The 26,260-nt window shown below is 54.2% G+C and overlaps 11 protein-coding genes across 11 annotated transcripts; 3 read left to right on the top strand and 8 right to left on the bottom strand.

The window, feature by feature from the left end:
* Positions 1-55: 55 nt before the first annotated feature.
* Positions 56-796, bottom strand: ACET3X_002590 (uncharacterized protein; the record flags this gene model as incomplete). The annotated part of the gene is made up of 2 exons (XM_069449349.1): positions 56-126; positions 187-796. The coding sequence occupies 2 exons, from the start codon at positions 794-796 to the stop codon at positions 56-58; spliced, it is 681 nt and encodes a 226-aa protein (XP_069309137.1).
* Positions 797-1,486: 690 nt separating this feature from the next.
* Positions 1,487-2,393, bottom strand: ACET3X_002591 (uncharacterized protein; the record flags this gene model as incomplete). Its single annotated transcript, XM_069449350.1, has 2 exons — positions 1,487-2,035; positions 2,091-2,393. 2 exons carry the CDS (start codon positions 2,391-2,393, stop codon positions 1,487-1,489), a joined length of 852 nt encoding a protein of 283 aa, XP_069309138.1.
* Positions 2,394-2,992: 599 nt separating this feature from the next.
* ACET3X_002592 (uncharacterized protein) lies at positions 2,993-3,586 on the bottom strand (the record flags this gene model as incomplete). Its single annotated transcript, XM_069449351.1, has 2 exons — positions 2,993-3,202; positions 3,254-3,586. The coding sequence occupies 2 exons, from the start codon at positions 3,584-3,586 to the stop codon at positions 2,993-2,995; spliced, it is 543 nt and encodes a 180-aa protein (XP_069309139.1).
* Positions 3,587-4,368: 782 nt separating this feature from the next.
* Positions 4,369-5,489, bottom strand: ACET3X_002593 (uncharacterized protein; the record flags this gene model as incomplete). The annotated part of the gene is made up of 2 exons (XM_069449352.1): positions 4,369-5,282; positions 5,339-5,489. The coding sequence occupies 2 exons, from the start codon at positions 5,487-5,489 to the stop codon at positions 4,369-4,371; spliced, it is 1,065 nt and encodes a 354-aa protein (XP_069309140.1).
* Positions 5,490-6,198: 709 nt separating this feature from the next.
* On the bottom strand, positions 6,199-10,971 carry ACET3X_002594 (uncharacterized protein; the record flags this gene model as incomplete). The annotated part of the gene is made up of 3 exons (XM_069449354.1): positions 6,199-10,531; positions 10,582-10,702; positions 10,758-10,971. 3 exons carry the CDS (start codon positions 10,969-10,971, stop codon positions 6,199-6,201), a joined length of 4,668 nt encoding a protein of 1,555 aa, XP_069309141.1.
* A 326-nt stretch (positions 10,972-11,297) lies between these two features.
* ACET3X_002595 (uncharacterized protein) lies at positions 11,298-12,806 on the top strand (the record flags this gene model as incomplete). Its single annotated transcript, XM_069449355.1, has 2 exons — positions 11,298-11,519; positions 11,599-12,806. The coding sequence occupies exons 1-2, from the start codon at positions 11,351-11,353 to the stop codon at positions 12,804-12,806; spliced, it is 1,377 nt and encodes a 458-aa protein (XP_069309142.1). The 5' UTR covers positions 11,298-11,350.
* Positions 12,807-12,846: 40 nt separating this feature from the next.
* On the bottom strand, positions 12,847-14,397 carry ACET3X_002596 (uncharacterized protein). The gene is made up of 4 exons (XM_069449356.1): positions 14,204-14,397; positions 13,569-14,137; positions 13,264-13,510; positions 12,847-13,176 (listed from the first exon to the last, which is right to left on the bottom strand). Exons 1-4 carry the CDS (start codon positions 14,357-14,359, stop codon positions 13,009-13,011), a joined length of 1,140 nt encoding a protein of 379 aa, XP_069309143.1. The 5' UTR covers positions 14,360-14,397; the 3' UTR covers positions 12,847-13,008.
* A 252-nt stretch (positions 14,398-14,649) lies between these two features.
* Positions 14,650-16,528, bottom strand: ACET3X_002597 (uncharacterized protein). Its single transcript, XM_069449357.1, has 3 exons — positions 16,295-16,528; positions 15,818-16,162; positions 14,650-15,766 (listed from the first exon to the last, which is right to left on the bottom strand). The coding sequence occupies exons 1-3, from the start codon at positions 16,351-16,353 to the stop codon at positions 14,827-14,829; spliced, it is 1,344 nt and encodes a 447-aa protein (XP_069309144.1). The 5' UTR covers positions 16,354-16,528; the 3' UTR covers positions 14,650-14,826.
* A 355-nt stretch (positions 16,529-16,883) lies between these two features.
* Positions 16,884-17,929, top strand: ACET3X_002598 (uncharacterized protein; the record flags this gene model as incomplete). The annotated part of the gene is made up of 3 exons (XM_069449358.1): positions 16,884-17,024; positions 17,080-17,129; positions 17,182-17,929. 3 exons carry the CDS (start codon positions 16,884-16,886, stop codon positions 17,927-17,929), a joined length of 939 nt encoding a protein of 312 aa, XP_069309145.1.
* Positions 17,930-18,345: 416 nt separating this feature from the next.
* Positions 18,346-19,409, bottom strand: ACET3X_002599 (uncharacterized protein; the record flags this gene model as incomplete). The annotated part of the gene is made up of 5 exons (XM_069449359.1): positions 18,346-18,564; positions 18,615-18,749; positions 18,914-19,174; positions 19,226-19,266; positions 19,331-19,409. 5 exons carry the CDS (start codon positions 19,407-19,409, stop codon positions 18,346-18,348), a joined length of 735 nt encoding a protein of 244 aa, XP_069309146.1.
* Positions 19,410-22,548: 3,139 nt separating this feature from the next.
* On the top strand, positions 22,549-26,235 carry ACET3X_002600 (uncharacterized protein; the record flags this gene model as incomplete). The annotated part of the gene is made up of 1 exon (XM_069449360.1): positions 22,549-26,235. One exon carries the CDS (start codon positions 22,549-22,551, stop codon positions 26,233-26,235), a length of 3,687 nt encoding a protein of 1,228 aa, XP_069309147.1.
* Positions 26,236-26,260: the final 25 nt, after the last annotated feature.

The following is a 26,260-nucleotide window of genomic DNA, read 5'->3' on the forward strand; positions in this document are numbered from 1 at the left end:
GCGTACGTCGACTTTGCCGAATTCCTTTCCAACTTGACACTTCGCTACACCCTACTCATGAAGAGTGACTCCTCGACGCAGGGCTACGATGGATTGGTGGAGCATCAACGTCGGTGCGCATATTGCCTGAGAAATTCACAAACGTCGTCAGTGGTCGGCGATTAAAATGGAGCGGCGGTCACTTACTGCAAACACGGCAGTGGTAAGGCATGTTGTGAGCATAGCAGTATCCAATATCAGAGTACCCAGGCGGATACGCGTGGCGATATTGCATTGGTACAATCGCCTGATGAGTCTGTGCAATCGGTGTTGCATACGTCGGGAGATAGCCGTTCGCACACATGTGGCCAAGCACACGCTGGTGGTGGTTCATTGTGGTCGTCAGCAGGGTGCCATATACTCCCAACATGCCCTCGAGGTCATCTGGCTGCATGTCCAATGTACGCAACTGGAACGCGTTGTCGGCTTCTTGGTATAGGGTGCGCATATTGAGGAGTTGACTGACTGCCTCCCTACGTCTCGCGGCAACGTAGGCTTCGTGTTGCTCAAATGCTCGAATACGATCAGCGACGTCGATAACCATCTGTTCCGAAGCTTTGAGATCCGCGTTCTCTTGCTCTAATTTGGCGATGCGCTCTGCCTGCTCTTGCTGTGCTTCTTGTACGGCCCGGAGTTGCGCCGCGAAACCCATGGGCACCATCGTCTGACTCTGTCCTGGATTTGAGACAGCCTCAAGTCCCAGGCGAGGTTGCAGAGGAAGCTCTGGGCTTGTTACCGCCGAAGAAGTGCTTTGCATCGTATCAGACCGTTTGTGATTGGCGTATGATCTTGAAGTTACCGGCTAGAAGTTCAATGTTGATGAGTGGGCGGCAAGCTGGGTCGGTTCAGCTGTGATTGCTAATGGCGCAAGCGAACAAATTCTCACAAACGCTTAGACAGTAGCGGGAGAGCCGAAGGACCGTGATGTTCCGCGGTGAGCGATGAAAGGCGTACTAGTGGACACGAATGGTGATTGTGGAGCACGTGAAACAGCGCTTTGTATCGCGCCATCTACACGTTCAGTTCAATTACCACCCAACGGTTACTCAATATCTACCTCAAGTACGTGGGTGATCATCTCCATGACGGTAGAACATTTGAAGAATAAGCGAGTCATGGTTGTGAGCGGCTGGGCCGGGGCAAACAATTCGCGAGTCCTGTTGTACAGTTTTCTTTCGTAGCCTAGTGGATGAGAGCATGAGCAAAAGACCTGTTCTTGATCTCCCAGGATCTCAACAGGCGTTCCGAGACTACATAGCTTCTCGCCTTGTTAAGCATCCATCATGGCTCGTCGTTACTCGCTTCCTCTTACCTACTTGAATCTTCTCCTGAAATCTGCGGGATGACACGCGAAGAAGTCGACGACTCGAATGGGCAAAAAGAGGGAGGTATCACTGCGGCTGTCTTCTTCGCCCTTTCATCTCTTGACGGCATCGAAATACTTCCCTTAGAGCTTAGACTTTACTGGTGCAAAGGTGCTTCCCTGCCCTCCCCCAAGAGCTTCAACAAGCTCATCGACCTTCTCCAGAACCCATGTACACCCTTCGTCACTCACCAACCATTTGATGCCCTCCTCTTCGCCAGCAGCAGGCTCTTGCTTCCAGGTGCCATCTTCCCAAGCCTTCCGTAGGCCAAACACATGGCTAAGCACTTGGGGCCCGACTCCTTGTTGTGCCCTCAAGCATGTGATGGCGATCAAGCTGGTTGTTATGCGGCCCACCGTGGCTCCTTCTTTACGGGGAGGGTCGGTGAACAGGCCACCGTATTCATTGTTGATGATGAAAACGGGCAGATCGGGATGCGCATCGCCAAGCTTGTGTTCGAGTTTGGTCTCTAGGGGGCGGTAGATGGCATCCCAGAGCGCGCGACCGCGTTTGTTGATATGTTCGATATTCGAGGGGTCTGGAAAGCGCGTGGGTTTGGTGTTGAGCGAGGACGCGACTGACGAAGGGAGCTGGGCGCGGAAGGCGTTCAACATGTTGATGGTGCGCGGTATCTGCGAGGGAGTGTTAGTACACGGCCTTTTCTCAGGTGTCAGGTCAAATGCTCACGCCATTGAAGCCTATACACTTCAGACCAATCTCGCGCATAAACTCGGCTATCGCGACAGCCTCACTCTCTGGTCTGGCGGTAGTTGAGCTGTTGTATAGGGCCATCATGGACTCGGGCGAGTTCATTGTCATGGTGGCAGCTGTGGAGATGCCGAGCCATGAGGGCCGCCCAAGCTTGTGGTCTGTGGCCTCTTGCTCTATCCGTTTGTATACGGCCTGTATCCTGGGCGGCGCTGGCACGGGGCCCGGCCGCGAATGCGCGGCATTGATGAGCGACTTGAGTGTCGGTGATAGCTTCGACATGGTGGTTCGAGTGCGCGTGCGAGTGCGAGTGCGAGGACCGCAATAACAACAACAACCAACTGATCCAAACTACTCCAAAAGCAGCGAATGCAAAAGCAAGGTCAACGTCAATGTCAACTGCTATCAGGCGGTATAGTGCTGGGATCGAGGCACGAGTATTTAAAGTTGACCAACATACAATGACGCGAGGCCGACGCCGTTCCGAGGCTCCATGCTCGGCCTTTCTTCAAGTTCCGGCCATCAGGCCACGCTATAAGTGGGGAAAGGGCGACATTACCGCCACGTGCTTCTGATCTGTCTCCGCTAAAGTCCTCATTGCGTCACATGATTTCGCGATACCGGTTTCGAGGCTTTGATTGCTAAGGAAACCTTGAGTCAGGCAAAGTTCACAATAGTTTATATTCAATGCCGTCTCGACGAGTAGACACTTGGAGATAACGTAGATATATTGAGATACCTGGTGACAGATCTGACAGGTTGCAACGGTAGATTAGACAATTAATCACGCTTGCGGAGCGTAGAAGAATCTCGCCTCGTACTATGGTGCCCCCGACCTCGACAGTACGACGATTGCATTACCCTCGTCCTCCTCTCACGCCTTAGTTGCCTGCGCCGGAGATGGTGGCGTCAAAAGGCTCGGCAATGGAGACCTGACCGGCAGCCGCAGTATCTAGCTCGATGTTGTTGTTGAGCTTCGTCATCTCCTCCGCCAGCTTGTCGGCAACGGAATCGTCGCCCTGGGCCTGCTGAGCCTGGAGCTTAATGACAGTGGCCATGAGCTTCAGAACCTTGTTCTTGATCTTTCCGTTCTGCCGCATCGTTAGGTTTTCCCCATGTCGTGGTCATGGAAAGTCACATACCTGGATCTGGTCGGCCTCGTCACCAGTAGCAGCTTCCACTGCCGGGTTGAAAGCATCTGTTTCTGCATCGTTGGCCACTTGGTTGACTTCATTTAAAAAGGTAAGATCTGCGGGATCAATGTTCTCAGGATTTTGTAGGTCGAGTGCTGAGAAGACTGCCATGGCCTCGGCTTGGGCATCTCCAGCCTGTCCGCCCGAGATGGAGATGTCGTTATAAGTTGTGTCGGCGAGGACTGGTCCACTTTGGCGGGCCACAACAGTGCGCTTGATCGATGCGGGTGCAGCGACAGAGAACGCGGCGAGCGAGAGAATGGCGAACGACTGGAAGTACATGATGAGGATGTAGGCAGGGTATATTCAAGATAATAAAAAGTAATTCGTAGAAACAGCACAGCTGGTGATGAAGGTAGAGAAGGTAAGAATTGAAGTCGCAGCGTCAAGCTGGATTTGTTTAAGAGCTAAAGGAAGATGGTTGAAAACGCTTGATGATAATAAGAAACTTAAGATGGAGGTTTGCATTGCATTCTTATACGTACCCTCGGCGCAGCGTAATTGTAGGCTAGACATACCCGAAGCAACATGTCCGATCCTGAGGTTTCGTTCATGCCGAGCTATCCCGCCAGAGCGCCTTTCGAGGCGCCATCTCATACACGACCTGAGGTGTCAGGCTCTATGCGCAGACCGCACGAGCACCTCAGTCCGGCGGCTGTCGAGAGAGTTCCCACGAGTAGGAAAATTTAGCCTGGAGTTACAAACGTTGTGCGTCGCCAGACGACGGGTCGCGCAATTCTGCATAGCCTGAACTGGACGTTGTTCCTGAACAACAAGGCTGTGAAACCCTCCGGACGTCAGAAGTTGCTACTGTGGCGCCGCTATGCATGAGCTTGGCGAAAGCTTGGCCTCTTGGGTGCTTGTCGCATCGCCAACTACAGTTTGGCGCTCGCGATGCACGAGGAGTTGGTGGTGCTTAGAGAAGGGGTAATCCCTCATGTTCGCGTTTGAGTGTGGTTGTTAGTGTTGACAGGAACCGTTGGTGTGGGGCACTGACAGACGGCCCATCCGCAATTAGCACGATTGATTGATGACATAACTACGGATCGAAAAACACAACATCTCTACGCTCCGCCGTCGCGTCCGCTCAGCATGGCACCCCTCTTGCGCATGCGCTCTTCAACCATCCTCTTGCTGTACCCGGTCGCATTCACACCAGAACTAGCGCTAAACAAGCTTTCTGCCTTGTCGTACACTGCTTCAGTGTACCCAATGCTCGGCGCAGAAAAGTCCATGGTGAAGACACTGACGCTAACGCCGCCTCCAGCGACTACGAATGTCTCGCCAGGCAGACTTGTATCTCCGTTGTATGCGGCATTGATGCCAGCAGCTAGAGGGTCGACGTTGTCCCACGTGAATAGGCCGCTCGTTTCGTTGAAAACGGCCACGTCTGTGTTGGCCTCACCTGTGAGCCTGGTCTTGATCACCGGGGGCATGGTGCTATTGACAAGGTCAGGTATATTGACGTTCACGCCATAACCCAAAGGAAGAACCTTTTGCCCCTCTGGCGTGTTCTTGATAAACTCATTGACGACTTGGAAGGAGACTTTGGCTGCCAAAACAGCAGGGTGTGATGCACTTGTTACGTTGAAGTACGGCACCGCCTTGTTACTTGCGCTTGTCGCAATGCCGGGGATCGAGCGCGATACAGCGGCAAATGTCGCGCCTACAGTTCCACTCAAGCCCATCACGAAGGGACCGAGGTTGGTGCCGTAGTTCGGTCCGGCAACGAAGAGATCAGCTGTCTGATGCCAGTCGGGGTAGTAGCGTGGAAGCACGTAGTCGAGTGCCACAAAGGTGCATGCAGCAGGTGTACCATCGTAGTACCAGATGTTTTCATCGTTTGGATCGCGGCCGACTGCTGGTGCGCCCGCAGGAATGATGTCGTACTGGGACGGGATAGTGAGATTTGCTGACTCGGCCCAGATAACCGTGCTGCCTTTGCCGGACTGCTGTTGCGCAGGAGCGACGACAAGAACTGGTGCAGACTTAGCATTGCCGATCGCAAAAGTGGAAATTGTTGAAAATCAGTACCTTCGTGGCCCGCGTCGAGCAATAACTTGTACAGCTCTCTTAGGTTTCCGCTCCCGAACCCATCATCGTTACCCATGAGGATCTTGAGTGCATCCGAAGACGAGGCAAGACCTAGCGCTACTGCGAGCGCAGCATGGAGAGAAAGGCGCATGTTGACTGATTGGATTGACAAGAGTGTCGATGTTTGAGCTTTGCAGAGGTGCTGTGCAACCTTCCTGGCGTCTCATGAACACTCGACGAGCAACACTTTATACAGGCGCTCAGCGAGCAGTTCCGGTTGACCCGATGCCAGCGTTCGGTTACGCCACATGCCTGTGAACTACACTAAATTGGGTCTATAGCTGGGCACCTTGGAAGATAACCGCTGCAGGAACAGGAACGGTTACCAAGGCCTTGGAACCCCCGATATCGCGTCGAGCTCTCACCTGTGCTCAAGTCGCGTGCTGATTCGATGTCGATAAAGATATGGGGAACGCCTCGTTGGCTGGCTAGGACAAATTGGGAAGGAGATCACGCGCGTCAGGATAAGACGCAAAGTGCATCGGAGTACGGCGATTGCGACGTCTTATGAACGCGGTTTTGAGAAAGATACACTAAGAGTTGCTACTCCTAGCATGATAGTTTCGCCTGCATCTCATGTATGCTGATAAAGAACGAGCCGCAAGGCCTCCTACGCGCTGGATAAACCCGAGCTGTTGTACTAGCGTCTTGTTATGTCTAGAGGCTACCATTTTATCCGGAGCACATCTGAGCGTAAATACGCGGCTGAGAATGTATTCGGTCAAGACACTCTGAGTGTGCACTCCAGTCACGGGTGTTTGTAATGGGGATGATTTGGTGTACTCTATCCCGGAAAATTTCTACATGAACAGATTGATGACTCCTGACCGATCGGCTGAGATGACCATGCCATATGGCTGCTCAATCAAGGCCACGTCGAGTATACGGTCCACATGGCTCTTGAGTAAATACTGCTGCTGCAACGTGATAGCGCCTGATCTCGACGACTTGCCTGGTACCTTCTTGCCCGACGTACTGGTCCTGCTGTCCCTTGCGCTATTCACTTGATTGGCAGGCGGCTGTAACCTCTCGGTAACGACGACAGTATCCGGGCTCGGTTGTGAAGCGGTATAAGTTGGTTTGCCTTCATCAAGCTCCAGGCCACTCACGACCATCGATGATTCCACTCGACTAGTATCCCAATACCGAACTTTCCAGTCGGGACCTGCCGTGAGGAGGAATGTGTGCCTTGGCTCGCCTTTCTCGTCGGTGGCCTGTGTGTGTATCGCTAGTCCGCGAATACCGCGGTCGGCTGTCGAGCTAGCTGTGGGTTCGACGCTGGTCGCAAAGCGGCCAAGCATACCGCCTGGTTTTTCCTCGTCAAGATCGATGAGCGTAGTGCTTTTGTTGCCGATATCCTTGCACGTCCCCATACGGTATACTTCCTTACAAATGTGCTTCTCAAAATCCCACACTGTGACCTCTCCCTGGTCGCTACCACCGGCAATGTACAAGCGAGTCTTTTTCAATTTTGGGAAGAAAACCTGACAAAGCCGATGTATAGGCGATGCTCCGTGGCATACCCAGGCTTTGAGACGGAGCTTGAAACGGAGATCCCACAAATCAAGCACGCCGTGCGAAGTCCCTAGCAGCAGCCAATGTGCTCTCTTATCCACACAGAAGCAAGTAGGTGTTCCGTGATCCAAAGGGTTATTGAGCGTGTATAGCAATTCCATGGTTCTCAAGTCTAATGCGATGACCTTGGAAGTATTCGTGGCTAACAGAAGCACAGATCTGCTGTCCCCGTTGTAGTGTTCTGACCACACAGCACAATCGCCCTTAGGAAGCTGGTACTCGCGAAGAAGTCGAGGCCTCCCGAATTTGGCATTACCATCCTGGCTCTGGATGTAGTCTACACGTACCACATGTACACTCCCGTCACTCCCCGTTGCAACAAACGAATAGGTCTGTTCTACAAACACTAGACTTGTGACCTTGACGTCTTCACCCAATCTGTAAGTTTGGCGCGATCTCCGGGTGATGTTGCGCTCCAGACGCGACGTGTCCCAGATCTTCACAGTACCGTCATCTGATCCGCTGATAAAGAAGCCTTGATCCGGAGATACCAGGATTCGCGTTACGGCGGCAGTGTGCTCTCCGAAACTAGCCACCAAGGTGCCCTCTGGTCTCCATGGTATACTAGCTGGCGACTGGTGAGCATCCTTATACCTGATTGGCTGTCGCCGAACCGGTGGCTGTATGCGAGGACCAAACTCAATCTCATCCGTAGGGAAGCGCTCCAGGAGCATGGAGTCTAAAAGCTTAAGGATTGCCGGATCATTGCCCGTGTAATTATGGGCGTTTCTAAATCGAATGCGCATTGGACTTCGCTCATGTCGGTCGAAAGCGAGAGGAGAATTTGGCGGTCGGGATCGTGAAGAATCTCGGACGTGGGTCCCATCCACCTTTCCAAAGGCGTTTGCGGAAGTAGTACCAATCTCCGCCAGAGCTTTGTTCTCGCCTTTGCCGAGCAATCCCAGTGCACTACTGCGATGTCGAAGGCTACTTGCGTAATCAGTCGAGCCAATAGAGTTTGATGGCGAAAGGGATGGCTTCGTGATTTGTAATGATCTCTGTCGCGTATCGGTTTCGGAAGGTGGCGAGCCCACACCAATGTGCGCATTGTTAAAGGATGACGTCTTCGATCGTATGGGGATATTCATGCCCCTCTCTTCGCGTATGAGTCGTCCTGCTTGACTCTCAAAATGCGGCATACGGTCCGTCAGCCCATTGGCTTCAGTAGTCGACGCATCCAACAAGGCGTCCTTGATCGTCCGCGGCTGCATGTGTTCCTCAGGAGCATTCGGTCTCCTAGTCTGTTCCATTACTTGACGGACGTCTTCATCGAAGAGCACAGTCTGAGCTTTGATACCAAGATCGTGCAGCAAAACAACGCTGTTGAATTTCGTACTTGAAGTTGAAAGACTGTCAGAGCGCCGGCGATGGCTTACCCGCCAGATGAACTCTCGCAGGGCAACAAGTTTAAAATCATCCTCTATCGTCATGCCTGCATTGCGAAGCTTTCGTAGCCACAGCTCGTCTTCCTCGTTTTTCGGTAACCGTTGCAGTACTTTCTGGTCTAATTCACGCCCAGAAATCGTTGGAAGGCTATCATCTGATGACCCAAAGGTGAAGGTCTGCTGGTGCCTAGCTGCGACCCAGAATTGTCCTTTCTGGGATTGGAGTGCCCAATTTGACGCCATCTCTAGGAGCAAACGAGACATGGGTAACTTCAAGGATTCTAAAATTCGTAGCTCGGAGAACTCCGAGGGTACGACTTTCAGATATGGTCGAATGAGGTTGATGAGAATGCTGTGCGTATCGGCGACCGACAGATACCTAGAGGCGGCTGAGACAAACTGTGCAGCTGCCTCTCGTATCCACAGATTGGGGTGCATTGTTAGTCGGGCAAGAATGTCCACCAGCTCCCAAGTTTTGGAGCGCTGGAACAAGCCGAGCTCTGCCATTGAGGAAAGCGCTCGGATGACTTTTTCAACCACAAACTCTTCAGGGTCTGTTAATGCTTGAACCATGAGCGGTAGAATGTAACCTTCCAGACTAGCACCGCCAACAAATACGGCCACGCCGACGATGCCCTCAAAAAATGCACACTTGAGCATCCAGTCGGGGTCATTCAAATATGTGTTGAGATGACTCAGAACGACATCGTTGGCCCTTGGACTGCCGAAGAAAACACAGAGGTCAGAGACGGATTTAAGCATGGCTCGACGAACCGCAGCGTCGCTGTCAGTGAGAAGAGCTTTGGTGTGCTTCTCGAAGGCTTCCACGAGAATGCGACGATCGGAGTCGAACTGGTTCCGGTGAGCAGACGAAGACATGTCATCTTCTGTTTCGGGATCTGCAGTGGGCAAGGATCCCTCCGCACGCAGAGCTTGAATCATATCCAGATATCTAGCTGCAGTAGTTGCCAATGTGCCAATGCAAAATGCATACTGCATACGAACAAGGGAACCGACGGAGGTAGGATAGTCGGGAAGATATGCCTCTAGTCGTGGCAAAACATACTCTGGAAATATGTAGGCGTTGATGGGAGAGACGACGTGCACCATGGCAAGGATTTGTGTCAGCGTGCGTAGTGCAGCAATCTTGACTTGGTCAGACTTGTCAACTAGCAATTGGGCCACGTAGGGGATCACTCGGTCTAGCTTTGCTTCGTCTGTCAAGCGCTCTGAGAATGCCAGGAGTAACTCGAGGCCGCGAACACGGGCAGAAGCCCTCGCTGTTCCCCGTAAACAGGATACGACGATAGTTAGGAAGACCAAATTGCCGTCGTCGATGGCTAGACTCCGGGCTGGGGAGGCCTGGTGCTGATAGTTTGGTATGTTGACGAATAATGGAAAGAGCTTGGCGTTTGGCTTTGGAGGAGAAAACTCTGGTCTAGTGAGCTCCTTCCCTTCCTCGTTGGAGAGCAGATGAGAGATCTTGTCGTAGTCGCTATATATTTGGTCTATACGCTCATCAGGCTCACCAAGATGTTCTGATCCAGTTGTTACAGGTTTGCGCCCGGAGGATGGGTCGGTGATTGAGTACATGTACTGCTGTAAAAAGCCATAGAAGTATGTTGGAAATGCTTTGCCTTTCCAGTGCGTCAGATAGTCTTCAGCAGTCATGCGCGAATTAGGGTCTACTTGTATCATGTGCAAGATCAGCTCCCGGACACTAGCATCCTGAATCTTGCTGAGATGAGAGTGTTCGGGGTTGTATTCGCCTTGTCGATACTTGAAGAGCTGACTGAGGGAGAAGATGGGTGCTTCTAAGAAGAGTTCGGCGATGACGCAGCCGACGCTGAAGATGTCCATGGCCCAGTTGACATCACCCTCGCCTTCGGGTTGCTGTCCAGCAGCCAGGAACCTCTCCGGTGCAAGGTAACAAGTGCGGCGACCGGAAAGATCGAAGTAAAAGGAGAAGTCGGCAGGGTTGTCTTCGGGTAGATGAGCTGGCTTGTATGACGACGAAAAGTCGGCGAGATATAGCCAATTCCAGGATGTGACGAGGACGTTCTCGGTCTTGATGTCGCCATGATAAATGTTCCTAGCGTGGCAGTCCCGTACAGCGCAGAGGAGCTGGAATGAGAGCCATTTCTTCTCTATCTCTTCTAAGAATGGACGTGTGCTATAGGAGGTTGAGCGAATGGCAGGGCTGGTAAGATGACATGGACGTACCTCAAACGATCGTACAGAGAACTGTGGATGTATTGGCGTACGAGATAGCCGCAAGCAGCCGTCTCAATAACGCGGTGGTATGGGACAGCATTGGGCACATCTGCTAGCACTTTGCGTTCGTCTTGAAAGTGTGAGTTATGCAGCCGCAGGGTGGCGGGACTTGTGCGAGAACTCACGGAGTAGCCGTTTGACATGTTCGTGGAAGTCAAATTGAGCATAAGGCTTCATCACCACTCGGGCTACGACAAGACCGTCCTTGTGGCGCGCCCGTACGGCTTTCATAAAACGCGCAGCCCCGAGCGACTTTTCATACTGTAGATCGGCTAGCTCAGGTACGTCGATGTTGGCCGACCCAGCAGAAAGCGTAGTGAGGGAAAAGCCCTGGCCCATGACGGCGGTTGATGCGCGAGTCGGGTGGCAGTGGACGTCGTCGTTGTTGTCGTCGTGTTAGGATGCGGCGCACTGTCGGTCCGCCACAACGAACATGTTGAAGGGTGCGATGCAGGCCTTTCACGGTGTATACCTAGCGAGTATCCTTGTTGGATGGAGTCTTATCAGACGGCGTCGCACACGTAGTGTCCAGGTGTTGGTTTGCACGCGTCAGGTGCGGCCTTGCGGGTGGTCATGGTTCACCCGTCGCGCCCGCCTTGACACCAACCCCAAAGCGGAAAGGCCGCCCGCAGCCCACTCCATGTCGTGCGTCGCAACACGTAAGTGATTACACCCGTTTCTCTTTCTGTCTCTGTCTCTGTCTCTCTCTGAACGAACGATGGCGGAAAAGAAGGAGCGCGTCGTCTTCTTCCACCCCGATCTGGGCATCGGCGGGGCGGAGCGCTTGGTCATCGATGCCGCCGTTGGCCTCCAGAATCGCGGGCACAGCGTCACCATCTTCACATCGCACTGCGACCCGCACCACTGCTTCGATGAGGCGCGCGATGGTAAGCCTCTACCACAACACGTCGGATCGCCCGCCGCCTATGCCTGGCCACGCAGCTGAGACCTGACGCGCACACAAAGGAACCCTCGACGTGCGAGTGCGCGGCAACACCATCGTCCCCTCGACCCTCTTCGGCCGCTTCGCTATACTGTGTGCTATCCTGCGCCAGTTGCATCTGGTACTACACATCGCCCTCTTCACCCAGGAACTTGGCGGCCTCGCGCCTACCTCGTTCTTTGTCGACCAGCTCAGCGCCGGCATTCCGCTCTTGCGCCTGCTGCAGCCCCGCCCCCGCGTCATCTTCTACTGCCACTTCCCAGACAAACTACTAGCCAAGAAGGGCGGACTGCTCAAGACCCTGTACCGTGCGCCCTTTGACTGGCTCGAGAGCTGGAGCACGGGATGCAGCGACACCATTGTTGTCAACAGCAACTTCACCAAGAGCATCTTTGCCGATGCCTTCCCTGCCCTCAAGCACCGTGAGCCGGGCGTTGTGTATCCCTGCGTAGACATCAACGCAGCCGAGTCGGACGACAAAGTCACGCCATTGTGGAAGAACAAAAAGGTGCTGCTCAGCATCAACCGTTTCGAGCAGAAAAAGGACGTGGCACTTGCAATCAAGGCATTTGCAGGCTTGTCGCCTAAAGAGCGCGAAGATGCACGACTGGTAATCGCAGGCGGCTATGATCCAAGAGTGCCTGAAAATGTCTCTACATACACCGAACTGTGTCACCTCGCAGATTCACTCAAGCTAAAGCACGCAACTGCCAAGACCGTCATCACCGCCCAAGCCATGCCCGACGACATTTCGGTTCTCTTTCTCCACTCTGTCCCGAATGCCTTCAAAACCACGCTGCTACGCACCTCGCGCCTCCTCGTGTACACTCCCTTGAATGAGCACTTTGGCATCGTCCCACTAGAAGCCATGTTGGTGGGCACCCCCGTTCTAGCTGCTAATCAAGGTGGGCCCACTGAAACAGTCATAAGCGGCCAGACGGGTTGGCTGCGAGACGTCACCAAGGTACAAGACTGGACCGAGGTCATGCGCATTGCGCTCGAAGATGGCGAAGGCGAGGCACGGCTGAAAGAGATGGGTAAGTGGGGTAGGGACAGAGTTGTGGCCGAGTTCTCCAAGGAGAAATTGGCTGAAAGGCTGGAGAGGGAGATTAATAGTATGATGCAGAAAAGTGACCGGCCGCCGCTGATACCATTTGCTGCAGCCATACTGGCTGTAGGCTTGATGGGCGCCCTTGCTGCGGTCAGCATGCTGCTAGCTTTGAAACAATAGCCTTGTGTTCTCAAACAGTCAAATATTACTATTATTGGTCGAATTTGTTGGCTTGTCAATCACTCGTATGCCTCTGATCTACACTTTGATTGGCACAGCGAAGCACACATACCCTTGACCTGGGTCTCATCGGGTAAACGACCCAAAGACCTCGAATTTGGTACGAGACGTCAAATCATGTGCATTGTGTTTCCACTGGCCACTATTGCTTCATCATAGCCTTCACGCTAGGCACTTCATCCTCTTTCCCTAGAATATCCGGCAATGGACCAATAGGTGTGATCTGGAATCTGTTGATCTGCCCATGGCTCTTGGTGTAGTGTTTCTTGATGTGTTCAAAGTTGGTCGTCTCTTTGAAAGCGGGATAGTCCTGTTCCAGTCATATTAGCACAAGCAGTCACACATACACAACGTGCAGGCATATTTGGAGAAGAATATGAAAAATACAGAGACATACCCAGTACAAGTGACGCATCCACTTGTGTAGAAGAGGGTATCCCGACCGAATATCGCGAATATTGCACTTGAAGTGCTGGACGTAGACAGGATCGAAGCGAATGATAGTTGTGAAGAGGCGGACATCGGCCTCGGTTACATGTGGGCTTGAAAGAAGGTATGGTGTCGAAGACTTGGACAACGACTCTTCCAGGCGATCAAGGGACTTGAAAAGCTGCGTTACAGCCTTTGTATAGGCCTCTTCGGTACTGTGCCAACATTAGTACGGTACAGTCAATGTCGGATCAGCGGTATAGGGTAGCATACGTAGCGAATCCTGACTTGTAAACGCCGTTGTTTACGTCATTGTAGACCCAGTCATTCATTGCTTCGATATCCTTTTGAAGGTCCTTGGGAAACAGATCCACCTTCTTGTATTTCTCCTCGATGATGTCGTCAAACTCGGTGTACAACATCCTTATGATCTCGGCACTCTCGTTGCTGACAATCTTCTTGGCTTTCTTGTCGTACAGTGTCGGTACGGTGAACCGACCCTCGTAGTCTGGGTTCTGCTCAAAGTAGATGTCACGCAGGTGCGTGTATCCATCGTGGATCGGGTCTGGTGTTGTGTTGCCCGGAGCCTGTTCATCGGGGGTTGCAAATCTCCATCCCTTCTCCGCCATGTGCCAGTGTACACTGGTGTAAGAGATGACATCTTCGAGACCTTTTAGGTGACGGACGATGAGTGTGCGGTGGGCCCAGGGACACGCGTACGAAACATAGAGATGGTAACGACCTTTCTCGGGCGGAAACTCAGCACCAGGTTTGTTTTGAATCCAGTTCCTGAAGACAGAAGTTTGGCGCTTGAATTCGCCACTCTTGTCACCGGGTTTGACCTGTTGTCGCGATCAGTATGCTGGTGCTGGTTCTGCGACACTTTCCCACCCATGAACCCTACTTACCCAATCAGTAATTGATCCCTTCCCGTCCTTGCTCTCTTGTTGAGGCGCTTTGTCCATGGCTGCACGGCTTAATGTTACGATAAAAGGTCGTGTGTGTCGTAGAGCAATAGAAGAACGTTTCGAAAATGCCCTGAGTCGCAATGTACAAGAGAACATGGAACAACAGCTTGGAACTACGCAAGCAAACGTCGCGGCTATATAGCTGTCATTGAAAGCGCGCAACTATACTGAGACGGGGACGTCATAGCTCCTCTTGGTTCCGATTTGGTGGGGCACACGTTCCGAAGGTGGAGTTTACTCAGCATTTGGAATACTTGACTAACCTATGCCGTGACAAAGCATTTCGTGATGGGTTTCCGCTTTGGCTGCAGATGCGAAGCATCAAAGTTTGGCGCGTGTCAAGCTGTCTGGACAGGCCTTGAAAATAGAGAACTTTAACCACGAACGTGGAAGGACACTCCAGATTTGATGGGTATCTAACGCTTTTGCTCGTCCGTCCAATGTCTACATGTATACAACCTCGCACAGAAACTTGTTACACCCTAGCCATATCATACAAGGTGGGCCACCCACATACTTGATGCTACTTGAACACAAGTAAGCCATCGTTGAGGCCATGTACCTCAGAGCAGGGCGGCACCCACGCTTCCTAACGTCTGTTTCGTCACATCGTCCCGTACCTTGCCCACCTTCTTGGCTGAATCGAGGATAGCCCCCTCAATGGCCTTGAGAGCCTCGACCAGCTCGCGGCGCTGATCGCGTGGCGCACTTCGGCTGCCAGTCAGTTGCTGAGCCTTCTCCATTGTGCCAGCCTCCATCGTCCGTAGGTGCGCCTCAATCTCACGGATCTGGCGCTGGTACACGTCCAGAGTACTGCCGAGTTCGTCGGTACGGCGATTGAAGTAGCCCATGAGGTCGACAGGCTTGGTCGAGTCATCATCGTCCATGGCGCTTGTCGCAGGGGCCTTTGCGCTCGAGGCAGTAAGGTTCGCATTATTGCGGTAGTGGAACTGTGCTGGTAGTCGTTGGTTCTCGATGGCACGGAAGCTGAGAGTCGCATCGTCGGCGTCCTTCTTGACAAGACTCTTGAGGTGTGCAATGTTGGCAGAATCGTTGTCCAGGCCGACTTCGACGGTGGAGAGGATCGTCTCGATGTATGCTACGTCGGGCGCAATGGTGGAAATGTCGCTCTCACTGCCGGGAAGAGCCTCACGGATCTGGTTGCAGTAGTTGACCTTGCGCTGGATGCCCTCGTCAAACTGCTGGATGAGGCTTTGTATTTCGGGGTGCAGATCGTTGAAACGCGTGGTCCCCCGTATTGAGTCGAGGGTCATCTGAACTGGCTGTGCGTTGGAGCTCATCTGGGGCCCTCCCAGCGTAGAGCCACCGAGTGTATTCGACCTGTTTTGTGTACTGGTGCCGCCGAACAGGCTGTTTTGCTGCTGCGGCTGGGCTTGCTGTTGGGTGGACCCGAAGAGCGACGGGGTTGATGTTTGGTTTTGCTGAGTGGATGTATTGTTTCCGAATAAAGAGGGTGTGGTCGTCTGTTGTGTTGAAGAGGCGCTAGAGAATGCAGTTAGCCGTGTGTCACTACCAAGAGTCTTCGTCCCCTACAATAGCGATGGCTTCGACTGGGCGCCTCCAAACAGCCCGCCGGACTGGGCAGTGTTTTGTGTCTGGTTTTGTGTGTTTCCGCCCAAGGCGCCGCCGAACAGGCCTCCGCTCTGCGGCTGTGTTGATTGCGCTGTAGACGAGCCAAAGAGCCCTCCGCTTGCCGGGGCTGTCGTCGCGGGCTTGTTTAGATTGCCAAAGAGGCCGCCGCTAGAAGGTTGGGAAGTCTGGGTTTGGCCGCCGAAGAGCGATCCAGACTGTGCTTGCTGTGGTTGCTGGGCAGACCCAAAGAGCCCTCCACTGCTCTGAGGCTGGCTTGCCTGCTGGCCTTGGTTGGCGCTGTTTCCACTGCAAGAGTCAGTCTACTGCACCCAACATGTAGCCATGCCCAGCAAAAGCTGCGACGCGCGCATCAAGCACGGCAGCAGCACTCGTAGCTGTCGAGTAGGAGCTGTCAGCCGAGGATGTGTGAATACATACAACAAGCCGCCGCCGCCAGTATTGATGCTCAGCGAGTTTGAGCGCCCAAAGCCGGCCATCTTGTGCGAACGTCCCTGGTCGTCTTGGGCAGCTTTGCTGTGTCTATGTCGTCGCTCGCAAAAGATTCACGAGAACAAAGTCGCAACGACTGAAAGCGCTTGTTTGTAACAAAGCCCGCAAGGATGGTTGACAGAATCACGAATAAACGACTGTGGAAATGCGCGTGGTTAGAGGTGCGGAGGTTGCTTCTACAGGTGGACAAGGACCGTCTGCGTCTGTTTGGCTGCGCGCCAGCAACAAGCACGGGCCTCAACGCGTCCATTCTACTCGGCTAATCGTTCCCTCGTCCAGCAACTCAAAGAAGCTCAAGGTCGTTAGTAGAGGCGTGACTACAGGAGGCGTTGAAGACACGACTTATTTACACTATTTCACTCTCAATAACGACAATCATCAGAGAGAAACGCTGGAAATTGAACACGCTGCCTCTTCCAGACCCGCACTCGCGAGAGCTGGATACAGTGTAATCCCCCAGAAGCTCTCAATTGCCAGGGACGCGCCCTGTGACTAGTGGACCGAAGAGAACGACAAAATGGCAGACGAATCTGACGATGATCTCTACGGCGATGAGACAACCGCGCAGCAGAACAAGGATGCGAAGAAAGAGGAGAATGTCTCCAGCGGTGACGAGCCAATGGATGAAGAGTCGGGCGATGAGGACGAAAGCGATTCGGTATGCTGCACTGGAAGCCTGCAACAAGCTGGCTGTTATTCTGACACAGCTCTAGGATATCGACATCATCATCGAGAAGGCGCCAGCACCCCCCAAGCCTACAGGGTAAGCTTCAGTCAAGCTTCAAACGGAGATTCACGCTGACAACTCCATCTAGCACGCAAGCATCCCAAGAAAGCAAAGCGATAAAGATTGAAGCCCCACCTGCCTCGTCCACCACACCCTCGCAACAGGCAGCCCCCAAAACTGTTCCCACCACCGGCGGCACTGTGCCCCAGCTGTCAGCCGCAGCCCTTTCAGGCACTGCCTTCCCCGCGCAACGCACCTCTACCATCGACGTCAACGGCAACCCCGTCTATCCCCCTCAAGGCAAGGAGATTCTCAGCGTGGACATTGATGCAGATCTGGCTGAAGAGCAAAAGATCTGGCGCCGACCAGGCGAAGACCAGTCGGATTACTTCAACTACGGCTTCGATGAGTTTACCTGGGAGTTGTACCGGCAGAGGCAAGTCAACATGGCCAACACGCTGCAGAGTCAGAAGAACGACATGGCGCAGATGCAGGCCATGATGGGCGGTGGACCCATGCCGGGTATGCCTGGTATGGGTGCTGGTCCACAGGGCAACGGCGGACCAGGCGGTGCGCCGCCAACAGGGCCTGCAGGCGGCGGTAATGTCATGGCACCTGGAGGCATGAATGAACAGCAGATGCAGATGATGATGCAGGAAATGATGGCGCAGGGCATGGATCCCAGCCAGATGGACTTTGCATCATTCATGCAGATGGCTGGCCAGGGCATGGGTGGTTTCGGTGGCGGACCTGGTGGTCAACAAGGCGGAGGCTTCCAGCAAGGCCACCAAGGTGGTGGGAGAGGCGGACGCGGTGGTAGAGGAAGGGGATGGTAGCACGGAGAAGACAACTCCATGTCTGGTCCAGATGGCAGCATGGAAAAAGGTCGACTTATGATGATACATGGCATCACGGCGTTCTGATTGTATTACTACGATACCATGGGTGGGGAAAGCCTCCTAGCGCAAAACGGTCTGTTTTTACTTCATACAGATCAATCTACTTTAAGCTCGAGTGCTTTACTACATACGCCTCCTTGCCTGTGATAGCGTCACTGTGTCTTGCCGTGGACACTCCACTCTGCCTTCGCTCTTTCAGGGCCATGCGCGGTGCGAACCAAGCCTCTTTGTGCATCGCAATGGTCATGCGTCTCCTTGTTTCTTGTAGGCGTGGGGTTATGCATAGTCGCGAGCTGCACTGTCTGCCTGCTTTACATGTTTCCGTCATTGTCCACATTCTCATGGTATAGTCGCTATGTCTCCATCGGTTCCCCGCCTTGGAGGACGTGTGCTGGTATCCGTCCCTCAGCAAAGTCCTTCTCAAGCTTTGCCATTTCCGCCAGACTGCTGGCGTTGAGGATGGCAGCGCGCATGCGCTTCTTCTCCTCATCAGTGTAGATGCGCTCTTTGCCTGAGTCGGCACCGTTTGTGATTGTAGGGACGACAAAACCTTTCGACTTGTTGTTGGAGATCTGGCTGAATCAGTATTCGAGCATTGGTAACAGCAGTGTACAGGACATACCTGGTTTGCAAGCTCGGTTGGCTCCTCTGCAGTTCCGAATAGCTCCTTGGCCGTCTTCCGCTCAGCATCGCGCACCTTGACAAAATCCAGGAATCGCACAGTGGGGCAGCGCCAGATAACCCAGTACCGGTAGTTCTACTTCGTGTTAGCATGGTCCACACTACGGTCTATTGTCATGCGATTTCGAGCCGGCCAAACCGCAACTAGTGGCTCATCCTACATCATCTCTACTCCTCGGGCTCAAGTGTGCTTGCACAATTAGGCTCCAAGTATCGTGGTTCAAGAGGCTTGTTACGTACCTCTTTGCGCGTGACGGGATTGCCCATGAGTGAAAGATACACGAGATGCTTGAATCCCGCTAGCGGATCCAAGTCCGCCAGCTCTGCGATTTTGTTCTTGGTGAGGACCAGTGTTCGCAGATTGGGTATGCTCGAGGAGAGGTTCGGTTGGATGTGGGAGATGCGGTTTTGCGCGAGGAAGAGAGTGCGGAGACGAGGCTGGAGGGGGAAGTTGCCGAGCTGTGCAATGTCGTTGTCGGTAAGATCTATGGCGTCGTTGTCCTGCAACTTTGTCAATATGGCGATGCACGTCAGGTGGCTTGGTCAACTAACCCTTGCTGCGCCCATGTTTTCGATGGCGGAAATCTTGTGACCTATAAGTAACGATATTGATATCAACTCAGCTCTCAAGTGCAGTATCTGTCCTTTTCAACGCACCTCGCAGATCGAGTTCACGCTCCGTGAGACAGTTGATGAAAGAAAGGGAGTTGTTGATCAGGTCTGTCGTTAACCTCATTCTTGCGATTTGGTGAGGATCAAGTTGCGGACAAGAGGGTGATAGCAGAGGCTTCAGCGAGCTTCGGTATTGTCTGTGTTTTTACGCGGGGTTGCAAGAGTTGATCGCGACGCTGGAGCTTGTACTGAAATTCGTGGAGTGCCAAGGAACTCCCCACTAGCGCGACTTCCAGCTCCTGGTCACTTCCGGACATCGTCGTTTAACCCCGCTCCACCACGCGAGGAATTGTCCTTGTTACACACTCGCTGGTTTTATCATGCAAGGCTAACAACTTGCACTACAAATCAACGAGACGCGCTTGATGAGTAGTTTTTGTCATATCAACCTCGAATCTCTACAAAAGGTCTGCGGCTGTTGACGCAAGTATGAGACATCACTCTCGCATGTGCTAACCTTCTCGAAAAACTACAAAAGATACTCCTTGCAGGGCTTCACTTACGCAGCTACTGTATGATCTGGCATGCTCCTCTGACTCTACGTCAATCACACCTGGACGTTCTCCACAAGGCTGAACTCCAAGAATCAGCAGCCACACTGTCTGATTTACATTGCTCGGCAGACCGGTGAATGCACTCTTCGGCATGTCTGGAATTTTTTCATAGAAGATATGACTTCTTACTCTTTCATTGGCTCTTTAGCACCGCGTGGTCTGCGACTGGGTCGCTACCATCCGGTGAACGATGCAAGCCATCAGGGGGAGCAATTATGCAGCCTGGTGTGTTTCGTTGCGTCCTGACATGAGGTATAATATGCTAGTTCGGCGCCCCCAAACTACTTTTTGATTCATCCTAGCCTCTCCACATCTCAGATTGACTCAACATGCCGGCCTGCACGATATGCAGAAGATGGATCAGAGGTCCCGGAAGTCGATGCACGCAACACCGTTACACTAGACATGGGAACGACGAATACAACTACAGTAGTGACTCGACAAATGCTCGCAGTGCCCACCACGCTCTCGTGCATTACGGGATACACAGCAGTGCATACGGATCCAGCTCTCACCCCAACGAGCTCGCAAAACCTCTTGTCCATGTTTTGGATAGATTCAGCAACACGTATTCCATCGTATCTGTGCAATATTCAGCGAATCCGTCGTCTGGAACTTACTCCATCTCAGCCCAGGCAAATCTCGATCGCGAGCAATGCACCAACTGTCTTGAATGGTTCCCAGATGGTCTCAAGCTACAGCATCACCGACAAGAGTTTCCAGTCGAATGCGAGCAGTGCAATCGGTGTCTGAGGCACGATGACATGGCGTACCATGCAACAGACGTTAGACATGAGAGATGTTTTGTGAGGGGATGTGAGAGTGACTATAGGACAGTGGGTAACTGGAAGCATCGCTACGTTGAGAGGCATGTACTAGGCAGGCACATACCGCAGGGTTACTATTGACGGAATGCGAGGTGGTTTTGGTGGAATGGTCTCGTTGAAGCAGGACAGACTTGGGACTTTTTGACTAGAGTGACGATTGGATCTGATGTGGGCGATTCATTCTCAATTTCTTTGTAGTTTATTTGTGTTTCAAAATAGTAATTCCGGCGTGGTTTGACAGTTTACAAACTCGGCGTGGCAGCAGTGTTGTGGAGAGGTAAACATGCTGAAGATTGGAAAGATCATCACCCGGTAATGGCGGTTCGATCTTGCCCAGTGCTTTTGCCCCAGGTGAAGTGGACATGGTGATTGGACCAGTGAAGAGCAGGCAGATTAGGGAAGGATGAATTAGAAGGGCAATGTAATGGTAGATACTGGACCATGCGCCATGTGGCCTGGGAGGAAGGGATCGACACGTCCTGGTGTCTACAGGGTAAAGCTGAGGCGAGAGTCCGAATGCCCTTGTACTGCTGGGGGATTTGTCCGGTATCGGATGACAATCGTGCAGCGTGTCTTTGGTGCAGAGTGATGGATAGTGAGGCGATCTAGGAGAGACTGGTGCATCTTGTTGCAACGAAGTGATACCGAGCGTTTAACGCGCAAACAAAGGGAACCAGCAGAGTGCTGTTCGTGGCTTGGTAGCCGCCACACCGCTGATTGTCCTGGGTTATTATCACCATGGAGTGTATAGGCAGACTGTGGAGGGTACGATCAAGACGTGTTTTAGTGGCTGAACTCTGGCCAACAGACTTGGACATGAGCTGACATGGTTACCCACCGGCGATAAGTATCCATTGAGTGACGCAGCAATGGCTGTGCTGGTGGTGTTTTACTGTTTGCTGGGCAGTGTGCTTGTTCCAATGGAAGAGCGAGGCAAGAGGCTTCCGTCTGGGCTGATAGGCACCCGCGGAAGTGGACCGACAGCGAGCAACTTGTTGATATCGAAAGTGCGGGTTGGGGCGCGTCAGCCTGTCAACGAGAAGCTGAGGATCACACCAGGACGGTTTGGAAAGACATGCATATCATGGTCTGGGGTACCCCGGGAGATGTGCAGGCGTAGCCGTTGGTGACTGACGGCGGGACGCATGGCACGACGACGGACAGAGGACACTGGCGCGCTGTCGACGGCGAGGCGTATGGCCGTGTGGACAGAGGCCGTCGTGGTCCCACTTGTCGGACGTGTGACGACGAGAATTCTTGGGTGGAGACATGGCCGAGGGGTGATGTGCGTCGTCGGGCGATCTTGTTCACGATGGTCGGGACTCGTCTCACCGCCCTTCTATAACTAAGCAACAACCGGCGTCGACTAAAGCCAGACACTAGCAGCGAATCCACTGCATTGCGGCGCGCTCCCCTCACCAACACCACGCGACACGCTTGCTCTTTCTCTCTCTCGCTCTCTCTCTGTCTCTCTTGTATCCACACCGCCTGCTGTCCAAGACACGCCGCTTTCCGAGGCTCGTCTTGCGACTGCTGCCGTGCACAAAAGGCACCGTGTGACGCCATTACCCTTCTTCACCCCATCCGCTCCCCCCCGTGTTGCCCGCCGCCTTCACCCACCCGCAAGACAGCGTCTCTCTGCTACCCCACGTAGAGCCCCCCGCCCTCGCAGCAGCAGCAACAACAGGCGCCCGCTGACGGCCATGGGTCAACCAGCACGTCGCACTGCTCGAGCCCACGACATCCACGACGCCACTCGAGCCCACTGCTAAGACGACGACGACGGGCGCGCTTCCATGGAGGGATGCGCCCACTGCCGGACATGATCGGACACCTGTTTAGCAGCCGCAAGGGCAGCAGCGCCGCCCACGCGCCGCCGCTGCCGACGGTGCTCGACTCGGCGACGGAGGAGAGCCACACGCGCCATCTGCTGTATCCCGAGTACAGCACCCTCTACCACCCCGACGGCCAGCCCTATCCGCTGCACGCCGCGCCCTTGACGCCCGGCAGCGGCCATGACGGGCCCCTGCCGGAGATCGACCTCGACTACCCGCGCGACTGCCGCATCATCATCGCCCAGGACGAGACGCCCGCCATGCCCAAGACCATCCTCTTCGACTCGAAGCCTGCCCCGCCCCGCCCCGACGCCCCGACGGCGCCCACTGTCCGCTCGCGAGCATTCGGCGCCGCCAGTAATGCTACCAACGCCAGTACGCCAGGGCCCGCGCCGGGCGGCCTGCACGCCCGCACATCGTCGCTCGTCACCGAGCCCGCGGCGCCACCGCGCTCGCCCACAGTCGGGGGCTTTACGCGCATACGCACCCGCGGCAGCTCCATATCCTCCATGCCCAACATCGACGAGCACGCCCAGGTCCAGGCCAAAGCCCAGGCACGCGCCAAGGAGTCGACCGACCTGGCCAACATCTGCCTCGACTGCATGTTCGGCAACCTGGCCATGAACTACCGCGGCAACTCCAACAAGATACACATTGTGCCACTCGACACAAGGCCAGCCGACGCGTCGCTGCTGAGCTCCAGCGTCCAGGACGCGACCAGCTCTCTTGGTCGCGCCGAGGGCCTTCGCAGGAGAAGCCATCTCGCCAAATCCTTCACGCCCGCCAACCTTCCTTCCGACCTGCCCCGCGCCGACTCGAGCGAGAGCATGCCCAAAGAGCCCAGGCGGCGTACCATCTTCATCACGCGCATGTTCTCCGTCACCGTACCCGACGAGGAACACCATGACCGCACGCCCACCCCGCAGAGCTCACTGCCAAAGGGCAATGGCTTCCCCTTCCCAGCAACAAGCACCAAGCCGGGCGCCCCCAAGCCGCCATATCCTTCGCATGTGCGCAAGAGCCCCATGTATGCCATTACCATTATCCTCCATCTTCCCATATCAAACACCTCCCCCACTGCGAGACCCTCATCCCGGAGCGCCAACACCAGGACGCCCGTGCATCTGTCTACATCTGCTCCTGGGCACGACTCGCTCGGTTCCTCGCTCGACTCTGAACGACGCGCAGGGTGGGCCTTCATCGACTCCAACCTCGGCGTCGATTCCCTTCTATCCTCGTCGCTATGCAGTGATGTCGATGACCGTGTTGATGTCGTGGGACAACACTGGGATGTCATTATGCGTGCCCTCAGTAGCCTCCAGCATGTGGTACAGGAGAGGATATTGGCACAATTCAAGGCACCGAGGTCGCCAGAAGGCATGCCTACGCCTACTGCCCACCACCAGCGGAACCAGCCTTCGCGGGCTAGCCTTCGCGACACCTCCCTGCACGCCAGCCGGCGAGCCCTGAGACTGCAGCCCAATGCCCTCATGATGGACAAGGAAATACAAAATGCGGCAGAGCTGACTGGCAATCGCGTCGTGAGTGGCATGAGGATCCCCCGCGTCATGACAGGTCAAGGCAAGTGGGGTGTCTGGCGCGAAGAGGCCAGATGGCTCGGTCGCTGGGCAGGTCGACGTGAACAGAACTTCTTCTTCTTCAATCTACTGACTGCCTTCCTCGGAAATCACACCCAGTGGCTCAATGTCTTGGGGCCCAAGTGGCACCGCAAGCGTCATCGCGAACAGCAAAAGGCAACTGCCGGTGAGATTTTAACAATCCCTAACCGTACCGTCATTGTCTCACCAGACAAGATGGCGGCACGGAGACTCATCTTTCTGCTCGCTGCCTTCTTGCCAGCCAACGCATCTGCCATGGGTGAAAGTACCTGTGCGCGCCCTGGCACTTCAGCTTCCCTTCGTGCCTATTCGCAATCACCTCCGACCAACATGCCGCCTTCGAGGCAGCCGTCCCTACGGCGACAGATCAAACGAGGGCCGCGGGGCAAGCAGAGTATGACCAACATCCTTTTGCAGCCACCCAAACTCCAGAGCGTTCATCAGCCCCCTACGCAAGTCGCAGACGAGCGGTCCGAATCGGTCTTGATTGAGACACAAGAGCCTCTTCGTCCGATTGGACATTCTCGGCGTTCCTCTGCACATTCAGTTCGCACCACTTTAGTGGTCCCATCAATGTCAGAAGGCCCGATCGCAACAGGTAGCACGGCTACTACCTCAACAGCCAATCCACAAGATGCGATGCCTGTCGCTCACTTTACGTTCCCTAGAACAAAGTCGTCTGGCACCATGCCCGACCGAAGACCTGAAAGTAGTGATAGTCTGGCCTCAACGAACCTGATTAGCACTCTGCAAAGGAGTGGCACCGGTCAGACCAGCCTTGCTAGTAACGACTCCAGTAACACTAGCCGCTGGAGTGGCTTTATGAACTTCTGGAGCGGCCGACGTTCATCTTCAACCGACCAGAGTGAATACTTCCAGACGACAGATGACGGCGTGGGATACCGTGGGCAAGAGCGCCCCCGGTCGCAGCTCGAACAGATGGTTCAAGAGCTGTCCATGGACCGCGTCTTTGAGAGCGATGCTGTCGATTCTCCGCTCCCACAAGAACCAGGCGAGAAAGCATCTCCAGAGATGTACTCCAACGCTGGCTGTCCTGGCGTTCCTGCGTCCGCTGCCAGGCCAATCCCGGAGCGTCAGAAGACCTACGAGAGTCACTTGAAGTTGTCTGTCAATGAAAAGGATGGCGTCATCGACGTCGACCTTCCACTGCCCGACTTTGACTCTCCTCTCCAGTCTCCACTGCTGGGAGGGTTCGGGTCAGCGTCAAGTCAACCAGGCTCCAGCTTCGGCGAGTCCTCCATTTTATCGACGCCCCACTGTGAGCCAGAGCAGCCCGTCAATGTGGCAGGATGGCTGAGCCAATTCCACCCTGACTTCGCTGTGCAGGCTATAAAGCCTTATCGCGAGCTGGAACGCGACATTAAGCGAGCGATGAGCGCTGAGCCTACGCCTCTGAATATCGTGACTACGCCGAGCCTAGAGTCGGGTCCGCTTGAGCGTTGGATGGATATATGTTCTGCTCTCATTGCCGACACAAGCAACTTCTCGATCAAACGCATCAGCTTGCGGCGTCTCGTGAAGCTCATCCCCACGCCTACGTATCAATCTTCGGCTATGACACCAGGTGTCACTGGTGTGGCACCCGCCCACTCGCGGTATGGTAATCCGTACACCTCCGGCGCCGCAGCTCCAATGATGACTGAAGTGCATCTTGCTGAAAAGTTCGTTACCGAAACCATCATGGACTTCGACTCTACGCTCATCGATGGCGTAGATCGCGTACTAGCGCAGTCCGGTGAAGTGACTCGTGTCAATTCTGCCCAGTCGTCGCGATCAAGCAGCAGGAGGGGCCGGCGCGATACCAGGGCGGAATCGGATACAATACCACATGTTGAAGTGCCGCATGTGGACTGCAAGAGTGTGCTATTCGAAGCGCTAGAGATTGTCGTCAAAGAAGTGGCCGCCGAGCGAAGGGGAAGACAATCTTCCAAAGACGGTGACCTGAGGAAGACGGCAAAAGATGCCCACCCAAAGACCGAGAATGACTCTTCCCTGAAGGAGGGTATTCGCAGATGGTTAACAGAGGTAGAGTGAGCTTAGTACCTGGCTTTGCACACTG

The sequence above is a fragment of the Alternaria dauci genome, chromosome 2 (genome assembly GCF_042100115.1).
Source record: "Alternaria dauci strain A2016 chromosome 2, whole genome shotgun sequence".
NCBI classification, from domain to species: domain Eukaryota; kingdom Fungi; phylum Ascomycota; class Dothideomycetes; order Pleosporales; family Pleosporaceae; genus Alternaria; species Alternaria dauci.

Bases quoted from the DNA above. Each gene is read 5' to 3' on its own strand.
- ACET3X_002596 (XM_069449356.1), bottom strand. From the start codon at position 14,359: ATGTTCTCTTGTACATTGCGACTCAGGGCATTTTCGAAACGTTCTTCT. The intron at 13,511-13,568 runs GTATGCTACCCT...ATGTTGGCACAG, and splicing joins TACAAGTCAGGATTCGCTAC to TACCGAAGAGGCCTATACAA. The intron at 13,177-13,263 runs GTATGTCTCTGT...TGACTGGAACAG, and splicing joins GGATGCGTCACTTGTACTGG to GACTATCCCGCTTTCAAAGA.
- ACET3X_002597 (XM_069449357.1), bottom strand. From the start codon at position 16,353: ATGGCCGGCTTTGGGCGCTCAAACTCGCTGAGCATCAATACTGGCGGC. The intron at 16,163-16,294 runs GTATGTATTCAC...TGACTCTTGCAG, and splicing joins ACTGGCGGCGGCGGCTTGTT to TGGAAACAGCGCCAACCAAG. The intron at 15,767-15,817 runs GTAGGGGACGAA...TGCATTCTCTAG, and splicing joins CAGTCGAAGCCATCGCTATT to CGCCTCTTCAACACAACAGA.